A 19,122-nucleotide genomic window follows, 5' to 3' on the forward strand; every position below is an offset into this window, starting at 1 on the left:
TATGACTGTAAAAGAGGTTGAGTTCATGTCACGCGCATGTAGCTTATTTGTCTCCGTGAAAATCTTTGCACCTTGTACAGGTGTAACCGGTGTGAAACTGTGAAACTCACTCCTCAGGTATGTAAGAGGCCACAAGCGTCAACAAATAGCTAGCTTTTCTTTGGCGTAGCTGGTAGTGGTTGCGCTTGGCAGTCAGAGGTGGCGTGTTCGAGACCAGTCAGGGACGAACAAATGGTCCATAAAGCCTTCAGGACAGAGTAACATCACGTCTGTTACACCCCCGTTACACAGGCAGCTTGGACTGCTATTATATTGCTATCCATCATTCTTCATAATCCTTCATGTGAGAGGGCCTAAATTAATAATACATTTACATCAGATTTTTCCAGGAACAAAGAACAGTTTTGACATGACACATTGGAATGAGTATATTTACATTTAGCAGACACTCTTATCCACAGCGACTTACAAGAGGTACAGGGGAAGCTTTGCCCAAAGACGGAACGTCAAACTGCACGGCCTGAATCGAACCGGCAACCTTCTGATTGTAAGCCCGATTCCATAACCGCTCAGCCATCCGACTTTGACTGTCTCTGGTATATGGTTCATTCAAATTGCTGACGATAAAGACACATTGCTTGTGACAAAAAATCCCGCAATTAATACATTTTATCATAAACACTTCGTGATAGTGATGCCGGGGTTCCTGAATTTCTGGAACTGTTTTCGATGGGAAGGAACTACTCAGACCTCGGAACTAACATTTTATTCTCATACTACTTATTACACTTCCTGTTTGCCCATGTCAACAATATCCAGCAACCTGAACACCGTCTTCTGTGCAAAATCTGGGGATTTTATTAATTTATATTGTATAATTTACAGTAATTATGATTCCTTATACTGTCAATATCAAACTCGCCGCTCGGACTTTGACTGGCACGCTCAATTTGCAGAATAAAACCGCTGTAGACTGGTAAGTAGAGGACAAGCCTGCTAGCAAGCTCAGCTCCGCTGTAGAATGGTGAGTAGAGGACTAGCTTGCTAGCAAGCTAAGCTCCGCTGTAGACTGGTGAGTATGGGACTAGCCTGCTAGCAAGCTAACGCTAACTAATGCGACATGACAGCTATGACCCAGCCAGACAGTCACTAGCCTATCAGGGACAGTACATTTATCACATGAAGCATTCAGCCACGTACCGATCTTTTATGTTCCTACATTTATTGCTGTCATCGATTTAACTGATTATGCTGCAAATGTTCGACTGTGTTTATAGCTAGTGCTAGCTGCCTCAGCTGGCCTAGGTAGTATGTTCATTATACTTTAAGTGTGACTGTTTGATCATCAGCTGAGGGTTTCTTAGTAATGTGACTGATGTAGGGTGACCAGACGTCCTCTTTTACCCGGACATGTCCTCTTTTTGAGACCTAAAAAATGTGTCCGGCAGGGATTTCAAAATTCTCCGGGATTTTGGAAAGGGTATCTCCTTTACGTTCCACCTTCTTGCGCAAGCACTGACTTTAGAGAGACTGTCATTTTAATCAGATAGTGCGGGATGCAATACATGACCCGTATATTGGATAACAGCTCCTTCATGAAGGTTGTTCTGTGCCTCATAACAGCTGGTCTCCCTCCTCCTTCAACTTCATAATTTATTTGCGATTCTCGTGTCTCACGCACACTGTACCATCTAGAGATCAGTCAGCCCATCCCTGTGTTCATGTCTCCTCCTGTCCTCTGCAGGGGCTGGCAGGGGCTGATTGCTCAGGGGTGCCACTCCAGCATCCTCATCATCGACCCCAACACCTCCCAGACCATCCAGGTCCTGGAGAGGCACAAAGCCAATGTTGTGAAGGTAAATGTTGTACCACAACCTTGCCATACCTGGGATGTCAATTACTATTACTACAATAATAGTACAGGCCTGTACAGAGCAAAAATAAGTTCACCAAGTGATATCAATACTGTGTGCCTTGGACAGAGGAGGAACTGCTTCTCGCTGGCAGTGATATTCTACCCCGTTTCACTGTGTGTAGCCCAAAGACTCACAACAATAAAAGCCTCCTTCTTCCTCTGGTAGAAATTCTCTCTGATAAAAAGCCTTGCCCTGTCCCTATAGCCTGCCCACATAGCGCCCCTTGCAAGCGTGTGTTTCTTTGGGTTTGTGTGTGTTCAAGGGTGATTTATAGCTAATAAAGTCCTCAGCCATAATCAATGTTGAGGCCCACTCACAGACTCCCAGTCCTCACACCCAAGCACACTTTCATCTTGTAAACCTTGGCCCTGCTCATTCCTCACAGGCTTGCCTGACCCAAACAAGCAGAGCAAGGGATCTGACGGCCACAGCAAAGAGCATGCCGATCCGGTGACAGAGATATAAGCCCTGTTCAATCATTCAAACACCCACTTGCCATTAGATTCACCCATCTTGCCACAGGGGTAGCATCATGCAAATTTCTTGGTATCAGGGTTTGTACTCAGTCTCTTCTAGTATTGACCCCCGTCTGTTTCTGTAAGTCCTCTTCAAAAGTCAATCAACAGTCTAGGCTAATGTAATGACTGGATGCTGTAGTGTGTCATGGCTGGATGCTGTGTGTGTGTGTCAGGGCTGGGTGCTGTGTGTGTAATGGCTGGATGCTGTGTGTGTGTGTCAGGGCTGGGTGCTGTGTGTGTAATGGCTGGGTGCTGTGTGTGTGTGTCAGGGCTGGGTGCTGTGTGTGTGTGTCAGGGCTGGGTGCTGTGTGTGTAATGGCTGGGTGCTGTGTGTGTGTGTCAGGGCTGGGTGCTGTGTGTGTGTGTCAGGGCTGGGTGCTGTGTGTGTAATGGCTGGGTGCTGTGTGTGTAATGGCTGTGTATGTGCAGGTGAAGTGGTCCAGGGAGAACTACCACCACAGCCTGAGCTCTCCCTATTCCCTGCGCCTGGCGTCTGGAGACGCGTCGGGGAAGATCATCGTGTGGGATGTGGTGAGTGGGACAGCCCACTGTGAGATCCAGGAACACTCCAAACCCATCCAGGGTGAGTCCTGCTCTCTGGTAACTCTGCTACACCTTTAAGACGTGTCCCCTTTTTGTCTCAAATATATGAGTGTTTCTTCTATATTGTTCTCTCTGCACCTCTTCTTCTCCTTGCCCCCCCTCAGACCTGGAGTGGCTGTGGAACCAGGATGCATCTCGTGACCTCCTGTTGGCCGTCCACCCCCCTAACTATATCGTCCTCTGGAACGGAGACACAGGGACCAAACTGTGGAGGCGTAGCTACGCTGAGAACATCCTCTCCTTCTCCTTCGACCCCTTCGACCCCTCCAACATGGCTTGTAAGTAGGGATGCAACGACTATAGATTTTGATGGTACGATTATAGCATGAGGAATAAGCACCGTTTCACAATTATTATGCATTAATAACGGGATGCATAAAATAACATGAACATTCTTAAATTAGAGGTTTTATTGTACAAGATTTCTTTGATGGCTTTGGTTTTTAACAGTTGCTACCTTTGAAACAAAAATCATAGTTAACAAATAATACAGTACTAGGGCTGCAACAACGAATCGATTTAATCGATTAAAATCGATTATTAAAAGCGTTGGCAACGAATTTCATAATCGATTCGTTGTGTCGCGCAATTATTACGCTACTCGATATGTCGCGGAGATATTTGAGTAAAAAAAAAAGTTTGTGAGCGCGGATCGGAGGAAGGGGAAAGGCTATCGGAGAGACGTTGTTGAGTAACGTTGTTCTGAAACACATGGCGGAGGCAGAGAAATCAGTACGACCCAAGTCATCCAAGGTGTGGGAGCATTTCACACTAAAAACATCGAAACAGTGTGTTAATTGACCAAGGTGAAGTCAGTTTCATATTTGACATTTGTCTCACATTCGGAAGACGCTACTTTGCAGCAACGCGTTAGGGACCGGGTGAAAACAACCCATACCATTTTGAAAAATTAAGACTTAAATATTTTTGGGAATATAAAACCTCAAACAGACACCAGAGTATTTTAACAATGTTTGGTATACTTCCACAGCCTTTACTTTTTCAATTAAGTTTCAAATAAAATTATAGAAAATCACACATTTTTGAAAATAGCTTAATCCTTGCAAATCTTAACTTTTTCAAAATTGTGTCAAAAAATCTTAAATATACACCAGATTATTCTAATAAAGTCTGGCCTACTTCCACAACCTTTCAATTTTCAATAAAGTTTTAAACAAAACTCAAATAAATAGCTCATCTTGGAAAAACTAGCATTAAATCCAAGCTAATATTATTAACTTTTTCAAAATTGTGTGCCTGTTTGCGCACATTCTGAAGATTTTTTGCACTGGGAATTCGCAGTGTCAGTTCTGTTTTTGAATAAAGGGTTGGAAATGAATGCTTTTTTATTTATTTTATTTTTTATCCGATCCATCGATTAATCGAAAAAATAATCGACAGATTAATTGATTATTAAAATAATCGTTAGTTGCAGCCCTATACAGTACCAAATAAATTAAACATTATGATAACCGCAAATGTATGAATGAAACTACAGTGTAATGCTATGGTCTATAGGTTAAATAATTTGAGTGTTCACCTAGATTGCAAATGTTGTCTAGTTAGATCGGTATCCAAGCTGTCCGCCACGTAAGTGCGTCTGGGCAGGCAACGTAATGTTCATAGCTTAAAAGTGCAGTTTATACTCCACTTCACATACACACAGGGTTCTTTCCGGGGGTTTGCGGCTTATGGGGGGCCTCAAAATTGTTCTTTGCCCAGGGCCTCCAATTAGCTCAAACCGCCCCTGCTGTCAGCTCAAGATAGCAACAGGAGAAAACATTGTGATTTTTGTGCAACTGCACTGGAGGGGAAAGGGAACTGAATTCTCCAGCACTGTTTGCAAACTCCGGCAATGTTTGTTTAATTTTCGTCACTGTGCAACCGTTGTTCATAGAAGAATAATGTACCATCATGTCCCTTTATTAAGTGAGAATAGAAACACTGGGTGTAGCTGAGCCTTTACGGATACAAAACTGAGACGTTATAAATCACAGTTAATAGTCAAATCGGTTAATGGCTTCATCCCTACTTGTAATACACCTCTGTACGACACTAACAGGCTGATACTAGAAACCTGTCTGAGTCATGGTTATGTATCATTAGTTCCATATCCTCATGAAGCCTCTCTCTGTCCCTGGCAGTGCTGACCAGCGAGGGGATCGTCTTCATCACAGACTTCTCCCATTCCAAGCCTCCGGCCAGCGGGGGCAAGAAGGTGTACATAGCTAGCCCCCACGCCAGCCCCGCCCACACCAAGCCCCCACCCGCCACCTTGCCCGCCCCCACGGGTGCCAAGAAGGCCCTGAACAAGGTCAAGGTGCTCATCACCAATGAGAAACCCACGTAAGACCCCTCCACTGTGGTGAACAGGACTGCTGGGGGAGGGGAGGGGGAGAGGAGCGGGGTGGGTCTCTCTCTCAGTATCTCTCTCTCTCAGTATCTCTCAGTATCTCTCTTTCTCTCTCTCTTTCTCGCTCTCGCTCTCTCGCTCTCTCGCTCTCTGTATGTTTCTCTCGGTCTCTCTCTCTCTGTTTCGCTCTCTCTGATGATCTATCTCTCTCTACATCAGAGCTGAATCTGTCACTGAATCTTTCAACCCAATTGAGCAACCTCTAAATCTCCAATCTAGGGTTGAGGCTGTGTGTGTTTGCCTATTGCTTACCCTCCTTTCAGCTCCCTAACCTTCCCTGCAGCTCCCTAACCCTCTACCTCTCTGCAGCCCCCTAACCCTCCCTGCAGCTCCCTAACCCTTCCTGCAGCTCCCTAACCCTCTCTGCAGCCCCCTAACCCTCCCTGCAGCTCCCTAACCCTCCCTGCAGCTCCCTAACCCTCCCTGCAGCCCCCTAACCCTCCCTGCAGCCCCCTAACCTTCCCTGCAGCTCCCTAACCCTCTCTGCAGCCCCCTAACCCTCCCTGCAGCTCCCTAACCCTCCCTGCAGCTCCCTAACCCTCCCTGCAGCCCCCTAACCCTCCCTGCAGCCCCCTAACCCTCCCTGCAGCTCCCTAACCCTCCCTGCAGCTCCCTAACCCTCCCTGCAGCCCCTAACCCTCCCTGCAGCCCCTAAACCTCCCTGCAGCCCCCTAACCCTCCCTGCAGCCCCTAACCCTCTACCTCTCTGCAGGGCGGAGGCTGTAACGCTGAATGACTGCCTGCAGCTGTCCTACCTGCCCTCCAAGAGGAGCCACATGCTGCTGCTATACCCGCGGGAGATCCTTATCCTGGACCTGGAGCTCAGCCAGACCGTGGGCGTGGTGGCCATCGAACGCTCCGGAGTCCCCTTCATCCAGGTACACACATACACACTCTTTATCAAGGTACACACATACACAGACCCTTCATCCAGGTACACACATACACACTCTTTATCAAGGTACACACATACACAGACCCTTCATCCAGGTACACACATACACACACCCTTCATCCAGGTACACACATACACACACCCTTCATCCAAGTACACACATTCACACACCCTTCATCCAGGTACACACATACACACACCCTTCATCCAGGTATACACACACCACACCCTTCACCCAGATACACACACCACACCCTTCACCCAGATACACACATACACACACCCTTCATCCAGGTGCGCACACTCACGCACCCTTCATTCATGTGTGTTCCTGGATGTCTGTGTGTGTTCCTGTGTGTCAGGTGATTCCGTGTGCCCAGAGAGATGCCTTCTACTGTCTCCATGAGAATGGCTGCATCACCTTGAGAGTGTGTCGCTCCACGACCGCTGCCCCTGACGAAACAGGCAAGCAACACAAACACACACACACAGTCCTCCCACCTAGCCTGTCAGCAGGAAATCCCTAAACACCCTAACCCTAACACTTCCTGCCAGTTTTTTCCATGGTTGATTGTCGTGAGCTGATGACCCTGAAATCTAACTTCCCTCCCTCCCCCTCTCCCTCCCTCCCCGTCTCCCTCCCTCCCCGTCTCCCTCCCTCCTCGTCTCTCTCCCTCCCCGTCTCTCTCCCTCCCCGTCTCTCTCCCTCCCCGTCTCTCTCCCTGTCTCTCTCCCTGTCTCTCTCCCTCTCTGTCTCCCTGTCTCCCTCCCTCTCTGTCTCTCTGTCTCCCTCCCTCTCTGTCTCTCTGTCTCCCTCCCTCTCTGTCTCTCTGTCTCCCTCCCTCTCTCTGTCTCTCTGTCTCCCTCCCTCTCTCTGTCTCTCTGTCTCCCTCCCTCTCTCCGTCTCTCTCTCCGACTCTCCCTCTCTGTCTCAGACCCAGAGCAGGCTGTGCAGGAGTTGGTGTATGATCTGAGGTCTCAGTGTGATGCTATCCGGGTCACTAAGACGGTGCGTCCGTACCGCATGGTCATCTGTCCGGTCAACGAGAACAACGCTGCCCTCACAGTGAGCGATGGCAGGGTCATGCTCTGGGAGCTGAAGACCCACACTGGCAAGGCCCTGTCTAACCCCAGGTAGCCACACACTCACCAACACTCTCATACACATACACGCATACACATACAGGACACAACACAAACTTTAACAATAGAAGCATTACTACACCATGGCTATTCTGGTTTGCTGTATGACCCTGCTCCCTCCCTCCATCTGTCTTAGCTCAGGCCTGTCCCCCCTCTACTCCCCCATATCTTTCTGTGGAACGCCCCTGGGACACAACCAGAAGAGGATCCTGGATCTCTCTCTCAACACCATGATCGGTATTAACCCTAACTCTCTCTCTCTTACTCTCTCTCTCTTTCTGTCTCATACTATTTATGTGTCTTGCATCTCTTTCTGTCTGTATCTCTCTCTCTGTGTCTCTCTCTCTTTCTGTCTGTCTCTCTCTCTCTGTGTCTCTCTCTCTGAGCCTCTCCAATCTTTCTGTAACAATACAAGGAGCCAGGTGATAAAGAGTGTAGCAGAGTGTTGATCAGTGAGACGTGGAGAAGAGGAAGAGGAAGACACAGCAGCTTTCTGTAGGTCCAGTAGTGTCCCTACACCCCCACAGCTAAATGCATCCGGTGGAGTCCAGTGGAGTCCAGTGGGGCAGTGCTGTAGTAGTGAGAGCTGGCTGTAGGTCCTCATGTTCCGAGAGGCTGTCCTTTAAGGGACTTTACTTCCTCTCTGCTGGATCTCTCTATTCATCCCCATCTCCCGCTTGTTATTCAGTCATAGCACCATTTGATGAATTACAGACAAAACTAAAATACAAACAATTTATAGTCCACTTTTCACCTGAGCTCTTTAATCAACCCAGTATGGAAGTCAGTTAGTTCACACTAACCGTATGGCAGGATATGGACTATTATGCAGCTTTTGGGTGAAGGAAAAGAAAGGTCAGACAGGATTTTCAAGCTCAGCTCCAGAACAGAGCAGGTGTGCAGAAACAGAGGTGTGATGGTCTGGTGAAGCACTTACTCATTTATCTGTCTGAGATAACTTTGACATAAGCCTCAGTATATAATTGCTTTAAAACACTCTCAAACATCATTACCTTGAGGGAGTAGAAAGAAAACTGATAAGTGATCTGGAGTCTAATAAAACCAGCAGTAATATTGCCTCCTTCACCCCCCCCCCCCCACTGCTGCATAGCTGAGCTATTGTCCTCCCCAGTTTAATCAGGGAGACAAACCTCACATTGTGGAGGCCAAATGCTTAACATGCGGCTTACAACCTGCTTTATTTCATTTAGGCACTCAGTAAAGGTCTCATTCATATTTTCCATAAACCTTCCCCCCTCCCTCCCTCCCTCCCTCCCTCCCTCCCTCCCTCCCTCCCTCCCTCCCTCCCTCCCTCCCTCCCTCCCTCCCTCCCTCCCTCCCTCCCTCCTTCCGTCTGTTCAGCTCTCTGTTTCTGAGCAGAAGAATGTTTGTATGATTCTGTCAACTCTGCTAACCCCGCCCCACTAACCCTGGCATGTCCTACAGGTCAGGGTCTGCTCTCAGGGGAGGCCCCCTCCCCCTCCCCCCAGCAGGAGGTGCAGCTGAAGTTCTTGCTGACAGGGCTGTTGTCCGGTTTGCCCCTGCCCCCCTTCTGCCTCCGCATGTGTCCTCCGCTCACCACCAAGAACATCAGCCACTACCAGCCCCTGCTGGCCGTAGGTGAGTACTGCAGCTTCGCCCTCAGCTCCATGACTGGGATTAGTGGAAGAGTTACAGTACACAAACACACTCGCAATACATGAAAGTATTAGAGAACACTTGGTGGTTCTACAAAGATTGCTCTGTGTTGCGTATCCAATACCACAAAGTAAAAAGGTCTGCTGTTGGGTCTGTCTGCAGATGTGCCTGAGTTCCTGGAGCTTCATGTGGAGACATGAGTGAGACATACTAACATGTGTGCGATTCATGTGCAGGTGGATATCCATCAATTTGAAGTCTGTCAAAGTAGAATTCAGTTTTTGATAGGATGATTAGTGAGGTGAGTTAGTGCCTCTCTGGGGCTCTGTTCTGAAGGACTCTGCTCTGGGATGCAGCAGATGATGTCTCTATGGCAGTCGTGCAGTCAAGTGGCTAATCACTCCCTGGATTGTTGAGATGTTTTGTTGCTGTTCAGCTGGTAGGCTAAGAAGCTAAGTGTTAGAGATTGTGTCGCCATGACTAATGTTCCCATCCGTCGTCGTCGTCGTCATCTGCCGCTTGTCCGGGGATCGGGTCGCGGGGGCAGCGACCTAAGCAGGGAGGCCCAGACTTCCCTCCCCCCGGCCACTTCCGCCAGCTCTTCCTGGGGGACCCCAAGGCGTTCCCAGGCCAGCCGAGAGACATAGTCCCTCCAGCGTGTCCTGGGTCTTCCCCGGGGCCTCTTCCCAGTGGGACGTGCCCGGAACACCTCACCAGGGAGGCGTCCAGGAGGCATCCTAATCAGATGCCCGAGCCACCTCAGCTGGCTCCTCTCGACGCGGAGGAGCAGCGGTTCTACTCTGAGCCCCTCCCGGATGACCGAGCTTCTCACCCTATCTCTAAGGGAGAGCCCGGACACCCTACGGAGAAAGCTCATTTCGGCCGCTTGTATTCGCGATCTCGTTCTTTCGGTCACTACCCATAGTTCGTGACCATAGGTGAGGGTAGGAACGTAGATCGACTGGTAAATAGAGAGCTTCGCCTTTCGACTCAGCTCCTTCTTCACCACGACGGACCGATGCAGAGCCCGCATCACTGCGGACGCCGCACCGATCCGCCTGTCGACCTCGCGCTCCATTCTTCCCTCACTCGTGAATAAGACCCCGAGATACTTGAACTCCTCCGCTTGGTTCAGGATCTCCTCCCCGACCCGGAGATGGCACTCCACCCTTTTCCGGTCGATTACCATGGCCTCAGATTTGGAGGTGCTGATTCGCATCCCAGCCGCTTCACATTCGGTTGCGAACCGCTCCAGTGAGAGCTGAAGGTCACGGCCCGATGAAGCCAACAGGACCACATCATCCGCAAAAAGCAGCGACCCGATCCTGAGGTCACCAAACCGGACCCCCTCAACACCCTGGCTGCGCCTAGAAATTCTGTCCATATAGGTAATGAACAGAATCGGTGACATAGGGCAGCCCTGGCGGAGTCCAACCCTCACCGGAAACAAGTTCGACTTACTACCGGCAATGCGGACCAAACTCTGGCACCGGTCGTACAGGGACCGGACAGCCCCGATCAGGAAATCCGGTACCCCGTACTCTCGGAGCACCCCCCACATGAGCCCCCGAGGGACACGGTCGAACGCCTTTTCCAAATCCACAAAACATGTGTAGACTGGTTGGGCGAACTCCCATGTACCCTCCAGGACTCCGCGGAGGGTATAAAGCTGGTCCACTGTTCCACGGCCAGGACGAAAACCACATTGCTCCTCCTGAATCCGAGGTTCGACAATCCGACGGACCCTCCTCTCCAGGACCCCTGAATAGACTTTCCCAGGGAGGCTGAGGAGTGTGATCCCCCTGAAGTTGGAGCACACCCTCCGGTCCCCCTTTTTAAAGAGGGGAACCACCACCCCGGTCTGCCAGTCCAGAGGCACTGTCCCCGATGTCCACGCGATGTTGCAGAGTCGTGTCAACCAAGACAGCCCTACAACATCCAGAGCCTTAAGGAACTCCGGGCGGACCTCATCCACCCCAGGGGCCCTGCCACCGCGGAGCTTTTCAACCACCTCGGCGACCTCAGCCCCAGAGATAGAAGGGCCCCCCCCGATGTCCCCAGACTCTGCCTCCACGTCGGAAAGCGTGTTGGTGGAATTAAGGAGGTCTTCGAAGTATTCCTTCCACCGATCCAGGACGTCCCCCGTCGAGGTCAGCAGCGCACCATCCCCACCGTATACAGTGTTGACAGAGCACTGCTTCCCCCTCCTGAGCCGCCGGATGGTGGTCCAGAACCTTTTTGAAGCCGTTCGGAAGTCATTCTCCATGGCCTCGCCGAACTCCTCCCATGCCCGGGTTTTTGCCTCCGCGACCGCCAAAGCCGCGTTCCGCTTGGCCTGCCGGTACACATCAGCTGCCTCTGGAGTCCTACCAGCCAATAAAGTCCGATAGGCCTCCTTCTTCAGCTTGACGGCATCCCTCACCTCCGGAGTCCACCACCGGGTCCGAGGGTTACCGCCGCGACATGCACCGACCGCCCTGCGGCCGCAGCTCCGGTCAGCCGCTTCAACAATGGAGGCCCGGAACATGGCCCATTCGGACTCAATGTCCCCGGCCCCCCCCGAGACATGATCGAAGCTCTCCCGGAGGTGGGAGTTGAAGCTCCTTCTGACAGAGGGTTCCGCCAGACGTTCCCAGCAGACCCTCACATTACGTTTGGGCCTGCCAGGCCTGACCGGCGTCCTCCCCCACCATCGAAGCCAACTCACCACCAGGTGGTGATCAGTTGACAGCTCCGCCCCTCTCCTCACCCGAGTGTCCAAGACATGCGGCCCCAAGTCCGATGACACGACTACAAAGTCGATCATCGAACTGAGACCTCGGGTGTCCTGGTGCCAGGTGCACATATGGACACCCTTATGCTTGAACATGGTGTTCGTTATGGACAAACCGTGTCTAGCACAGAAGTCCAACAACAAAACACCACTCGAGTTCAGATCGGGGGGGCCGTTCCTCCCAATCACGCCCCTCCAGGTCTCACTGTCATTGCCCACATGAGCATTGAAGTCCCCCAGGAGGACGAGGGAATCCCCAGGAGGAGCGCTTTCCAGCACCCCCCCCAGAGACTCCAAAAAGGGTGGGTACTCTGAGCTGCCGTTTGGTGCATAAGCACAAACGACAGTGAGGACCCGTCCCCCCACCCGAAGGCGGAGGGAGGCTACCCTCTCGTCCACCGGGGTGAACCCCAATGTACAGGCGCCGAACCGAGGGGAAACCAGTATTCCCACCCCAGCTCGACGCCTCTCACCAAGGGCAACTCCAGAGTGGAAGAGAGTCCAGCCCCTCTCAAGGAGACTGGTTCCGGAGCCCACGCTGTGCGTCGAGGCGAGGCCGACTATATCTAGCCGGAAACTCTCTACCTCGCGCACCAGCTCAGGCTCCTTTCCCGCCAGCGAGGTGACGTTCCACGTCCCTAAAGCTAACTTTTGCAGCCGAGGATCGGACCGCCAAGGCCCCCGCCTTCGGCCGCCGCCCGTCTCACACTGCACCCGACCCCCATGACCCCTCCTGCGGATGGTGAGCCCACTGGAAGAGGGTCCCACGTTGTCTCTTCGGGCTGTGCCCGACCGGGCCCCATGGGAAAAGGCCCGGCCACCAGGCGCTCGCCATCGAGCCCCACCCCCGGGCCTGGCTCCAGGGGGGGGCCCCGGTGACCCGCTTCCGGGCAGGGGCAACTGAGAACCATTGTTGTATTTCTTCATGGTTGGTTTTTTGAGCCACTCTTTGTCTGGTCTTTCACCTGGAACCTGTTTGCCTTGGGTGACCCTACCAGGGGCATGAAGCCCCCGACAACATAGCTTCCAGGATCACTAGGACACGCAAACCCCTCCACCAATGTTCCCATCCATTTGCGTTTTTTTTTTTTTTTTTTTTTTTTTTTAAAAAAAAAAAAAAAAAAAAAAAAAAAAATGAATGTTCCCATCCATTTGCGTTTTTTTTTGTTGTTGTTTCCCTCCAAGTGACCCCAATGACTTGGAGTATATGATGCAGTATAACATTTCCTGTTCAGGGGGCTGCCTTTAACAGCCTTCTGGGGAATTATTGGCAGCATCCCCTCCTTCCCTCCTCCTCGTCTTCCTCCTCCCCTCCTATTTCCCAGTTAGGGGGAAGAGATTTACCGCAGCACCCAATCGATGTGTGCAGACCGGTCAATATTGAACCCAGGCTAGACAGAGCTTACAGTCTCCTGGGATCAGGTTTCACTGCTCACTCCCTAAGGATTCTTGGATCGTTATTTCACAGTGTAAAAGCACCCTGGGAAAGCCAGGCGGTTTTACACCTTCCTGTGAGGTTCAAATAAAGCAGATGAGTTGGATGTTTGAAGCACTGGGGGTTGAAATTGCCATTCTCAGACCCATTCAAGTTAGACTGAAGGCAGGGGTCTTCCTCCTCCTCACTACTCCCCCTTCTCTTCATCAGACAGTCTTCCTCACCTGCCCTCCCCTGCTCCCTCCCCTCATACCTCCTTCCTCTGGTCCCTCCACCCCATTACTCTCCTACCCCTCCCTCCTCCCTCCCTTCATCTCTCTCCACTCCCTCCCTCCACCCCATCACTCTCCTACCCCTCCCCTCCTCCCTCCCTTCATCTCCCTCCAGTCCCTCCCTCCACCCCGTCACTCTCCTACCCCTCCCCTCCTCCCTCCCTTCATCTCCCTCCAGTCCCTCCCTCCACCCCATCACTCTCCTACCCCTCCTCCCTCCCTTCATCTCCCTCCAGTCCCTCCCTCCACTCCGTCACTCTCCTACCCCTCCCCTCCTCCCTCCCTTCATCTCCCTCAACTCCCTCCCTCCACCCCATCACTCTCCTACCCCTCCCTCCTCCCTCCCTTCATCTCTCTCCACTCCCTCCCTTCACCCCATCACTCTCCTCCCCCTCCCCTCCTCCCTCCCTTCATCTCCCTCCACTCCCTCCCTCCACCCCATCACTCTCCTACCCCTCCCCTCCTCCCTCCCTTCATCTCCCTCCAGTCCCTCCCTCCACCCCGTCACTCTCCTACCCCTCCTCCCTCCCTTCATCTCCCTCCAGTCCCTCCCTCCACCCCGTCACTCTCCTACCCCTCCCCTCCTCCCTCCCTTCATCTCTCTCCACTCCCTCCACCCCATCACTCTCCTACCCCTCCCCTCCTCCCTCCCTTCATCTCTATCCACTCCCTCCCTTCACCCCATCACTCTCCTCCCCCTCCCCTCCTCCCTCCCTTCATCTCCCTCCACTCCCTCCCTCCACCCCATCACTCTCCTACCCCTCCCCTCCTCCCTCCCTTCATCTCCCTCCAGTCCCTCCCTCCACCCCGTCACTCTCCTACCCCTCCTCCCTCCCTTCATCTCCCTCCACTCCCTCCCTCCACCCCGTCACTCTCCTACCCCTCCCCTCCTCCCTCCCTTCATCTCTCTCCACTCCCTCCACCCCATCACTCTCCTACCCCTCCCCTCCTCCCTCCCTTCATCTCTCTCCACTCCCTCCCTCCACCCCATCACTCTCCTACCCCTCCTCCCTCCCTTCATCTCCCTCCACCCCATCACTCTCCTACCCCTCCTCCCTCCCCCAACATGCCTGTTGTTGTCTGACAGGCTGGGTACACCTACGGCCATGCCTGTCTGAGCATTCTCTCTGAGAAGCTGTAATCTGGGGCCTGACAGCTCTATTAGAGGAAGGTACAGGGCTCTCTACACCCCCTAACGCCCCCCCCCCCCCTCTCTCACACACACACACTCTCACACATCGAACACACACAGGTATGCAAACATAGACACAACACCACCTAGTCATTTTGCTGCAGCAGATCTGATTCTTCTGCCATGGTGGCCCTGGCGAGCTTTCATTGTTGAACTGTTTTCCACAGCAAGTGAAGGCATCATTCTATAGTCTGAATCAGGGGTCCCCAACTACGGCCCGCCAACGCATTTGGACCGGCCCTCTGAACAATGCCAGTCTCTTTTTTAATTTTTTTAATAAGTAGATGTTTTGATTTCAATAGCAATTAATATGAAAAAAGTTATTTACAATATTAATAATGCTCTTTTAATAGGCTGTGATATGTACGAATGTACGGTGCTTTACATAGTAATAAACGAATCTAGCATTATAAATACTAGTGCTGTCAGTTTAACGCGTTATTAACGGCGTTAACGCACACCCAATTTAACGGCGTACATTTTTTATCACGCGATTAACGTTCTTTTTGGCCCAGCAATTGTTGTAATCTTTTTCACATGCTGTTGCAACAACTACTGACTTTAGAAAAACTACAACACCACACCGAATCTAGCTACACCGGAAACAAAACAACAGGTACGCTGCACACACTTGTTTGGGCTTGCGAGCCGGCTAAAGAGTATTGGCTAACTTTACGCTTCGCGTAGATGGCGAGCGCGAGACGCCGAAATTGATGCCAATAAGATTCTGAATGCAAAGTTTACTATTAAAAGTTGCCAAATGGTCCCATTGACAAGAGTAAAGTGATCTGTGTGTTTTGTCGTTGTGAACTGAGCTATCATCGCAGCACGTCCAGTCTGAAATACTACCTGATGGCAAAGCACACAGCTGATGCGAATTCTCTGCCCCGTCGTCAAAGCCAGGCGATTGCAATGTTATTTTCAATTTAAAAAAACATTTGCACCAAGCAATCCGATCCACTTTTCCATGTTGATAAAAGCATTAAAATGAGAAAAAATAATTGGACAAAAAGAAATCAAGGGACATTTAGAATAGACAAAAATGTGCGATTAATTGTTATTAATCGCGAGTTAACTATGACATTAATGCGATTAATTGCGATTAAATATTTTATCGTTTGACAGCACTAATAAATACATTTAAAATCATAATAAAATCTCCACAATAATACGGGTAGTTACTCCGGCCCAAGTAGTTTTCTGTTCCGACCCGGCCCCACATTAAAGAAAGGAAAATTATCTGGCCCTCGCAGACAAAAGTTTGGGGACCCCTGGTCTAAATCAAGCCAGTTCAGCTTGAGGACTTTAATGGATTTGGGAAGCAGAAAGAGCAGGTCCTGCTGAAAGGAAGATATTGAAGATTTACATTTAGTCATTTAGCAGACGCTCTTATCCAGAGCGGCTTACAGTAAGTACAGGGACATTCCCCCCGAGGCAAGTAGGGTGAAGTGCCTTGCCCAAGGACACAACGTTATTTAGGCATGGCCGGGAATCGAACTGGCGACCTTCAGATTACTAGCCCGATTCCCTAACCACTCAGCCACCTGACTCCCTAGATATTGAAGATATTGAATTGACCAGAAAACTTCCTGAGCCGTGAGACCAACATAGTAAGGCTCCAGGAGACGTGATGATCACTTCTAACCCTAACCGCTCAGCCATCTGACACCCATATGTCCAGTTAGGATCACCTCTTTATCCATATGTCCAGTTTGGATTACTTCTATATCCATATGTCCAGTTAGGATTACTTCTATATCCATATGTCCAGTTAGAATCACTTCTATATCCATATGTCCGGTTAGAATCACCTCTATATCCATATGTCCAGTTAGAATCACCTATATATCTATATGTCCAGTTAGAATCACTTCTATATCCATATGTCCAGTTAGAATCACTTCTATATCCATATGTCCAGTTAGGATCACTTCTATATCCATATGTCCAGTTAGGATCACTTCTATATCCAGATGTCCAGTTAGAATCACTTCTATATCCATATGTCCAGTTAGAATCACTTCTATATCCATATGTCCAGTTAGAATCACTTCTATATCCATATGTCCAGTTAGAATCACTTCTATATCCATATGTCCAGTTAGGATCACTTCTATATCCATATGTCCAGTTAGGATCACTTCTATCCCTGCCTTCATCTCTCCCTTCCTTCATCCCGGCTTCCATTCCTCTCTCGAGTGCTGCTATCAGATTTCATTAAGTAGCTCCTGTAATAGCAGCTGGAGCTGGGTGCCTGGTTAGCAGTGTTGCAGAGGGCTGGCACATGGCACACCTGCTGGCTATATGAGTCACTCAGTTTGTAGGACTATGTTTTTCTCAGGTCATTACTTACAATCTCCTAGTTTGATCTTAATTCCCAACATTTAGTTCATTTCCAACAAGAATTTCCAACAAGAACCTTCTATTATTGTGTTGATGAGTTGTGTGGTCAGGCCCATCAGACTGGCTGTGAGTCCCTTGGAGGGTCTCACGGTAGCTAGGCTCTAACTGCTGCGTGAGGGTCATGGAGAGATGAGGCTCTGATTACAGAGCTGAGAGGGCTGTCACACTGCACCTCTCTACCTCTCAGCTTGATTACTGAAACTGGGGGTACTCGCCCCTCTGTCTGTCTGTCTCTTTCTGTCTGTCTCTCCTCCTCAGGCACCAGTAATGGATCAGTGCTGGTGTACAACCTGACCAGCGGCCTGCTGCACAAGGAGCTGAGCGTCCACTCCTGTGAAGTCAAGTGAGACCCCTCCCCCCCCCCCAGACACACACACACTAATACACACACAGAACATCCTCCCTTGCACCTGTACCAGGACCACCCTGATGCTAACATGTAGTCCAGCAGGTGGGGGGCTCTGTAGCAGGTGGGGGGCTCTGTAGCAGGTGGGGGGGTCTGTAGTTGGGGGGGGGGGTCTGAAGCAGGGGGGTCTACACCATGGGGGGGTCTGTAGCAGGTGGTGGTGGGGTCTGTAGCAGGTGGGGGGTCTGTAGCGAGGGATCTACACCAGTGGAGGTCTACACCAGGGTGGTTAGGTTAGGTTTGTGGTCTACACCAGGGTGGTTAGGGTTAGGTTTGTGGTCTACACCAGGGTGGTTAGGGTTAGGTTTGTGGTCTACACCAGGGTGGTTAGGTTAGGTTTGTGGTCTACACCAGGGTGGTTAGGTTAGGTTTGTGGTCTACACCAGGGTGGTTAGGGTTAGATTTGTGGTCTACATCAGGGTAGTTAGGGTTAGGTTTGTGGTCTACACCGGGGTGGTTAGGGTTAGGTTTGTGGTCTACACCAGGGTGGTTAGGTTAGGTTTGTGGTCTACACCAGGGTGGTTAGGGTTAGGTTTGTGGTCTACACCAGGGTGGTTAGGTTAGGTTTGTGGTCTACACCAGGGTGGTTAGGGTTAGGTTTGTGGTCTACACCAGGGTGGTTAGGGTTAGGTTTGTGGTCTACACCAGGGTGGTTAGGTTAGGTTTGTGGTCTACACCAGGGTGGTTAGGTTAGGTTTGTGGTCTACATCAGGGAAGAACACCAACAGGGAGCATACCTTGCTTTGTTACCTTCCATTCTCCCACCAACACAGAAACTATTTCACTGTGATTAATTAAGTGCTAGATTGAATCAAATATGTCGTTAAGAGATTGATTCGGAGAAAACACCATCCATCCAAGCAGAGGCACAAAGTCTTCTTAATTGTTGGAATGCTGCTTCAGCATTCCAAGTATTGTTCTTTGAATCTTTATTCAACTTCTTCTATTTCTTCCGCCCAACCTTTCAGCGCCTTCAAATCTTCAGCTATTAAAACCGTTCAGCTATCAAAAAATTCAGCAGTTTCAGGCCATGGGCGCTATGACTTTTCAGCTTTGTACCTCTTATGGTTGAATTAATATAAATCAATATTCATAATATTTTAACATGGGTTTCCAATGGAGTTTTCTTTCAAATCCTTTCAAACTTCTTAAAACTTCTTCAACTTCCAAATCCTCCTTCTTCCTCAATCTTTCAGCTAGAGCCACCATTTAAACTTTAAAACGTTGACAAAACCCTAAACTATTTTTACATAATTCAGCTTTTTGATATCTATTCAACTTTTTTTTATATCACTGATTATGTTTCGTGACTTTTTCAAACCGTTTCTGAGATTTACATGGGTGTTTACGAGAAAGCCCTGAGTTCAGACTGAATCGCTTAGAGCGGAGGGGAGCTTCGGATGTCGTTGAAAACATATTTCTAGTTTGCCACCATTGCCACAGTTTTCGCTCTTCATGCTTCGTTTTTGGATCAATAGATAGCTAATTTTGTGATGGTTGTAGACAGTTGTCTGT

At 50.1% G+C, this 19,122-nt stretch overlaps 1 protein-coding gene across 1 annotated transcript in view; it reads left to right on the forward strand.

Moving 5' to 3' along the window:
• The first annotated feature begins 791 nt into the window (after positions 1 to 791).
• The window catches only part of wdr11 (WD repeat domain 11), a 51,238-nt gene continuing 32,907 nt past the window's right edge, over positions 792 to 19,122 (forward strand). Inside the window, exons 1-11 of the mRNA XM_047029012.1 lie at positions 792 to 976; positions 1,745 to 1,856; positions 2,864 to 3,017; positions 3,142 to 3,315; positions 5,182 to 5,383; positions 6,163 to 6,328; positions 6,708 to 6,810; positions 7,281 to 7,479; positions 7,625 to 7,725; positions 8,935 to 9,108; positions 17,460 to 17,544. Coding sequence (XP_046884968.1) covers positions 891 to 976; positions 1,745 to 1,856; positions 2,864 to 3,017; positions 3,142 to 3,315; positions 5,182 to 5,383; positions 6,163 to 6,328; positions 6,708 to 6,810; positions 7,281 to 7,479; positions 7,625 to 7,725; positions 8,935 to 9,108; positions 17,460 to 17,544 — 1,556 coding nt within the window. The 5' untranslated portion in view covers positions 792 to 890. The remainder of the gene's footprint in view (positions 977 to 1,744; positions 1,857 to 2,863; positions 3,018 to 3,141; positions 3,316 to 5,181; positions 5,384 to 6,162; positions 6,329 to 6,707; positions 6,811 to 7,280; positions 7,480 to 7,624; positions 7,726 to 8,934; positions 9,109 to 17,459; positions 17,545 to 19,122) is intronic.

The sequence above is a fragment of the Hypomesus transpacificus genome, chromosome 11 (genome assembly GCF_021917145.1).
Source record: "Hypomesus transpacificus isolate Combined female chromosome 11, fHypTra1, whole genome shotgun sequence".
Classification (NCBI taxonomy): domain Eukaryota; kingdom Metazoa; phylum Chordata; class Actinopteri; order Osmeriformes; family Osmeridae; genus Hypomesus; species Hypomesus transpacificus.